The sequence below is a fragment of the Trypanosoma cruzi genome, assembly GCF_000209065.1.
Source record: "Trypanosoma cruzi strain CL Brener chromosome Unknown tcruzi_1047053505699, whole genome shotgun sequence".
NCBI lineage: Eukaryota > Euglenozoa > Kinetoplastea > Trypanosomatida > Trypanosomatidae > Trypanosoma > Trypanosoma cruzi.
The window spans coordinates 1-6,117 of record NW_918870.1 but is presented as its reverse complement, the minus strand read 5'-3'; the positions used below and the strand labels follow the sequence as shown (position 1 = coordinate 6,117).

Sequence of the window (6,117 nt, the reverse complement as noted above, 5' to 3'; positions counted from 1 at the left end):
TGTTCAAGAAATCACTAAAAGGTTCTTGGATGCGGCCGCCCAGGAAGCGAGGAACCCAAAGAAGTCGAGTGCACCGATATACCTGGAGGGATGCTACGAGTCTGTGTACAATGCGAGGTGGCACCATGTCGTGGAAGTTCCTGGCGGCGAGGGGACGGGAATGGAGGTGGAGGAGGGGGAACCACCGCAGTCATGGACGTACAAGGCAGTTGGCGACACTCTCGAAAAGGATGACGGTGTGCAGCAATCCGGTGCACCGCGTCCCAGGCTGATGGTGCTCACCTCGGACAAGGGATGGCCGTACTCGTGGGGGGAGGATGAATCCCTTCGTGACTGTCATGTGAACCGTGAGGTGGAGCGAGTGTGGCAGACCGTCAGGAATGATCTAACCGAATTGCTCGGCCCTCACCCTGGGACCTACTTTGAGCCTAGGCGACGTGTGTTGATTGGGACGCCCGGGATTGGGAAGTCTATGGGTGCCGGCTCGTACCTCCTCTACCAGCTGCTGCACTGCGATGCCAAGAAACTCCATTTGGTTATCTACAGTTTTGGTGGAAATACGACGTACGTGTTTGACAAGACCATCAAGGCGGTGACAAGACACGTGGGTAGAGGAGCATCCAAGGAATTTTTGCGTGATTTATGGGATTGTGGGTTGAAGGGGTATGTTATTTACGATGTGACAAGGCAAGGGAAACCGCCAGCGAAATATTTTTTGCCTGGCCCCGGATGGGGCATGATTGTGGTGTCATCGCCAAGCGTTCGCAACTACGGTGAATGGGAGAAACAAGAAGGAGCCGCGCGAATCATCATGAATTGCCCCGCCGAGATGGATGTGAAGGCGATGTGTGCATGGATGAAGCGTGACGAGGCTGCAGAGAAACAGGCGGAATGCTGGAAGATGGTCAAAGAACGCATGGATAACGTGGGGCCGATTCCACGTTACATCTTTGATGCGAATGAGTTCATTGCACACTCTGCCGCCATTGAGGATGCCTTGGATGGGATCAATTCCCGGGATGGTGAAGAGCACTTTACACATGGAGGAGTGAGACTGTGGGACTCTGAGGATCCGTCTCAAAAGCTCGTGAGGGTTGTCCAAGCAAGAGGAGAAGTCGGTGCCGAGGTATTTCTTAACGCACCGATATCTTTTTGCCTCGGGCGTCGAATACCGCACTATTTTGGGAAACGTGATGAGTGAGAAAGGTATTTTTCTTTTCTGTTGCTAGTATTGGGGAAGAGGAGTACTCTTTTGTCTGAATGTATGGGAGAGTTTGGATTGCGCGCATTAATGTTTTGGGGAGATTTTCGGTGCATTATTAGAGGAGGAATTCAAGGAGCTGAGGCCACCAGCACGCAGTGGAGGACAGTGCGCGGTGCTGGCGGCAAATTCTGAAGGGCACCGCGCCGAGTCTTATGTGGAGTGGTTGCAATGAATACCATACAAATACTAATATAAAGCATCGGCTGCTGTGCATACCGGCGGGTGCAGGCTTTCCGCTGGTGGACCCTTTTTCTTTTTGAAGTCACCGCGGAAGACGCTGTTTGGGCTGCGGATGGCTACGGCGGGTGGGCACCACACCACCGCCAGCACTGTGAGGCAGTTCACTGAGTGTCTGGCGGCGTATTTTGATGTTTGGGAGGAATTATCCCTAGACATGTCGTGGGATATTATTTGTGTGCAGCGCGCAGACAGCACGCCGATGAATGACTGGCAGAGATGTGATGTCGACAATTCCGATAATGTGAGCGACGATGAAGGCCGTGAAATAGCGGCATTCTGGAAGGAAGAGGTGCGCCCGTACCAAGTGTCAATATCGTCCGGAGGATTTAGAAGAGACGAAGCACTCCGAAGTGTGTAAGAACCGTCGAAGTAGGAAAAAAAATTAGGGAATGAAAGGGGCAATTTTGTTTGTGGGAAAGAAATATTGTGGGAGTTATATATTTTTGGATATTTTTTTGTGTGCATACGGTGCAGGTGCACCAGCACCAGGTGACAGTGTTACAAAAAGATGTCAAAAATGACCAAAGCTATCGAACATAACAGTGACAGAAGAAATTAGGGAGGGAGTGGGGTTGTTTGGTTTCTGGTGAAAAAAATTGGGTGATTTCTATATGGTATGTTAGTTGTGTGTGTGCACAAGAGGCATAATTGGAGAATTGCCCCGGTATGAGGGAATCATTGTGGCTGGCGGTGTCGCAGTACCACTGCATTTTCCATTTTTTTCTGTTGTGTTCTAAGGCCCATCACTAACAGAAGCATTTTTAAGGGATGGACGAAGGATAAGTTCTATTGAGGAAATGGTGCATTCCGTGTGGCTGCATGGAGTGAGACGCCGCGTCATTGATGGATGAGGGCCCCGCTTCCGCGTGTGGGTGGATGGGAGATTGCTCGCTTCGTGTGCGCTGTGTGTTGGCTGCGGGGCTGTGGCTGTATCCCGTTGGTCGTGGGACTGAACTGGAGGCAGTGGAGCTGTGTCTCTTCTCGTTCTTGTCCATCGGTGTGTGGCTGCTGGCAGTGTGTGCGTTTTTTGTATGGAGGGCCGAATCCTCTCACCCGCGGACTGACGGCACTGCGATGGTGCGTGTGTGTGTGAGGGCTGGTGTGGAGTTGCCGGCCAGGGCGAGGGTGTTGGCGGTGCTTTTTCCGCCTGTCGTTTTTTTTTTTTGTGTTTTGCAGCTTCTTACTGTTTTTCCTGTCATCATCTCCTCCTTTGTTCCTGCGTTGAGTGGCCGCATGCTCACGGGCCATGTTGATTGTGAGTGCCTCCTGACGGCGTCCATTCATTTCTCTCTGCCTGCCTTTACCTGTTGGGTGCGGTTTCTGCGAGAGGGTCGGTGCTCTCCTCGCACCTCGTGTGTGTGTGTGTTGCTGCCTTTTTCTGTGGGCGATGGTCCTCCGTGCTGTCCCTTCCGGATTGTCTTGTGTCCCGCTCTCTGCGTGGGTGCTCTGCTCTGCTCCCCGCTGGCGTGTCTGATGTATTGCTGCCGTTGTTCTTCTCCGCCTCATGCACACGGACACGCTAGGAAAGAAAGCAAACAAGCGCTACTCGCTACTGTGAACTTTGAAGGCTCAGAAAGGACCAACAACAGCACACACACACATCGCCCACACACACATATTTGTATGCTCACACGTGTTGCTGCAGTGAAGGCACCCCACACACACAACCGTCGCCGCGTGACCGGATCCAGCGGAAGGAGGAGGGAAGGAAGAGAGAGTGAGCCGCAGAGGCCCAACATGTCCCGGCGTGTGTTCTATTCCGCGGTGCTCCTCCTCCTCCTCCTCGTGATGTGGATGTGCTGCGGCCCCTGTGAGGCTGCGGCCGCATCGACGGGTGAGAATTCAGTGAATGCGCGGCTGCCACGGAGATTTGATCTATTTGTGCCGCAGACGACGGTGTTGCTGCCGAGAGGTGGAGTTAATTCGGAAAAGAAGTGGAATTCATTTGCTTCACCCTCTCTTGTCAGTGCTGGTGGCGTAATTGCTGCCTTCGCCGAAGGTCGCCCGAGCTCCAAAGAATCCAATAACGCATCAAGTGAACCCTCTTCTGATGCAGTTGCTTGGTACATTGACTCTGCGTGGGATTGGTCCACCCTTGTTGCTGAGGTCAAAAAAAGTACATGGCAGGCACACACCGTGCTCGGTAAAGCGGATGGAACGGAGCGTTTTGATGTTGTGCTCCGCCCCACAACCACCACGAAGGACAATAAGGTGTTTCTTCTTGCGGGAAGCTCTGATGCGTCCAATGTAAATGAGAGTTGGAGTCATGGCGGCTTGAAACTGAAACTAGTTGTGGGTGATGTCAGGAAGCCTACGGACAGCGAGCAGAGTGGATGGATCAATTGGGGCGAAGTCCAATCACCGTTGAACGAGACCACTGGAGCTGTTCAAGGAAGAAAATTGACGGGGTTTGTTGCTTCTGGTGGCGCAGGTGTTTTGATGGAGGATGGCACGCTTGTGTTTTCTCTGATGGCGAAGAGTGAAGAAGAAGACGTTTACTCCATGATCATTTATTCGAAGGACAACGGCAGTACCTGGGCGCTCTCAAACAGTGTTTCTTCTGCGAAATGCGTTAACCCCCGCATCACCGAGTGGGAGGGAAAGCTTCTCATGATTGTTGACTGCGAGAGTGGCCAGAGGGTGTACGAGTCGCGAGACATGGGGAGATCGTGGACGGAGGCCATCGGGGGGCTATTGGGCATTTGGGTCAAGTCACAATCGGGAGCCTCTCAGGATTTAAGCCTGCATGTGGAGGCCCTCATCACCGCGACCATTGAGGGCAGGAAGGTCATGTTGTACACACAGAGAGGGTACGTTTCGGGGGAGAATAAGGCCACTGCGCTCTACGTTTGGGTGACGGACAACAACCGCTCGTTTCATGTTGGACCGGTTGGCATGGACAATGCTGAAAAGGAGGAGCTTGCCAGCAGCCTGCTGTACTCGGGTGGCAATCTGCATCTTTTACAGCAGAGGGACAATGGTGAAGGCAGTGTCATGTCACTTTCCCGCCTGACGGATGAACTGAGTACAATCAAGTCCGTCCTCAGTACTTGGTCGCAAAAGGACATTTTCTTCTCCAGCTTGTCTATACCCACGGCGGGTCTGGTGGCAGTTTTGTCCGGTGCGGCCAGTGATGGGAGGTGGAACGACGAGTACCTTTGCCTGAATGCAACGGTGACGAACGCCACGAAGGTCAAAGAGGGGTTGCAGCTGACGGAGTCTAACTCCAGGGTACAATGGCCTGTGAACACTCGGGGTGATAATTTGCGGCATGTGTTTTTGAGCCACGACTTCACAGTTGTGGCGACGGTGAGCATCGAAAATGTTCCGAGTGGGAAAACTCCTCTACTGACTGCGACTTTGGCGGACACTGAGTCCAATCATACCATGGGAATCTTGTATACCGCGGATAAGAAGATGGAGACGGTGTTCAAAGACAAAACAACAAGGAGCAGCACTTGGGAGCCGAAGAAAGAATACCAAGTGGCACTCATGCTCCAAGGCAAAAAGGCCTCTGTGCACATTGATGGTCGGTCGCTGGGGGAAGGAGAAGTGCTGCTAACAGATGAGAAGTCACTTGAGCTTGTGCACTTCTGCTTTGGTGCGTGCGTTCAGGAGTCCAGTCCAACGGCCGCCGGCCAACACTCTCCTGTGACGGTGAAGAACGTCTTTCTGTACAACCGCCCACTGAATTCCACTGAGATGCGTGCAATCAAGGACAGGATCCCCGTTCCGAAGAGAGGCCCGGGATCACAGGTGGAGGGTGGAACGGAAAGGAGTCATATCCCTCGTATTGAGGGTGTGCGAGCCAATGCGCCTGCTGGGAGCGGACTGCTGTCGCTGCTTCTTTTGCTGGGACTGTGGGGGTTTGTGGCTGCGTGAGGAGTGTGCGGCCTCAGTGTGGAATACTTGCACCCCCAACTCCTGCACCAACACACACACCGCTAGGAATAAATTTTACTACACGGAGAATAATTTGTTTTTGTTTTCTTTTAATTTTTTCTTTTAATGTTTTCCATTTTTCCTTTTCTGCTTTAGGGCAACCATCATGGGCGTTTTTTTTTTTTTTTTTGGCTTTTAATTGTTTTTCTTTTTTGTTCGGAGTATAATTTCTCATGTTTTTTTATGTTTGTTTTTAATTATTTTTGTTTGCTTAAAAAAAAAAAAAAATGTTTTATTTCCGTTTTTTCTATTATCCGCCATCCCATCTTTTTTTTTTTTTTTTTTTTTGCTTTTTGGGGGCAGTCACTATGGGCGGTTTTTTTTTTTCTTTTCTACTCTTCCCTCTTTTCAATTGTTTCTTGCTGCACTCTTCCTTTGAGGGGTGCCGTGTGTTTCCCGCCCAACTGCTCCACTCGCACACCCACCGACACGCTCATGACGACGGCCCTCTGCGCCTCGCCTGCTGCACGCATGAGGAGGGGCCGCGACGAACGGCGCGCTGAGGGAGCCGTGACGTGTGGGCGTGCGACGAGGGCCTGTGGGGCGGAGCACACATTTCTTTCCCTCTTGTTTTGTTTTCTTTGCGGCCAGGGCGGGCAGACACCCGCAGCGCCACACACACACAGCCACACCCTGCCGCCGTGTTTTTGGGATTTTTTTTTTTTTTTGCT

At 51.9% G+C, this 6,117-nt stretch overlaps 1 protein-coding gene and 1 pseudogene across 1 annotated transcript, besides 3 other annotated features; both read left to right on the top strand.

Moving 5' to 3' along the window:
• On the top strand, positions 1–1,894 carry Tc00.1047053505699.20 (annotated as a pseudogene; the record flags this gene model as incomplete).
• Positions 1–6,117: a sequence feature (areas not merged during assembly with more than two copies in the genome that could not be assigned to a particular haplotype).
• Positions 2,348–5,386, top strand: Tc00.1047053505699.10 (trans-sialidase, putative; the record flags this gene model as incomplete). Its single annotated transcript, XM_799413.1, has 1 exon — positions 2,348–5,386. One exon carries the CDS (start codon positions 2,348–2,350, stop codon positions 5,384–5,386), a length of 3,039 nt encoding a protein of 1,012 aa, XP_804506.1.
• Positions 5,480–5,655: a sequence feature (A-rich).
• Positions 5,714–5,741: a microsatellite.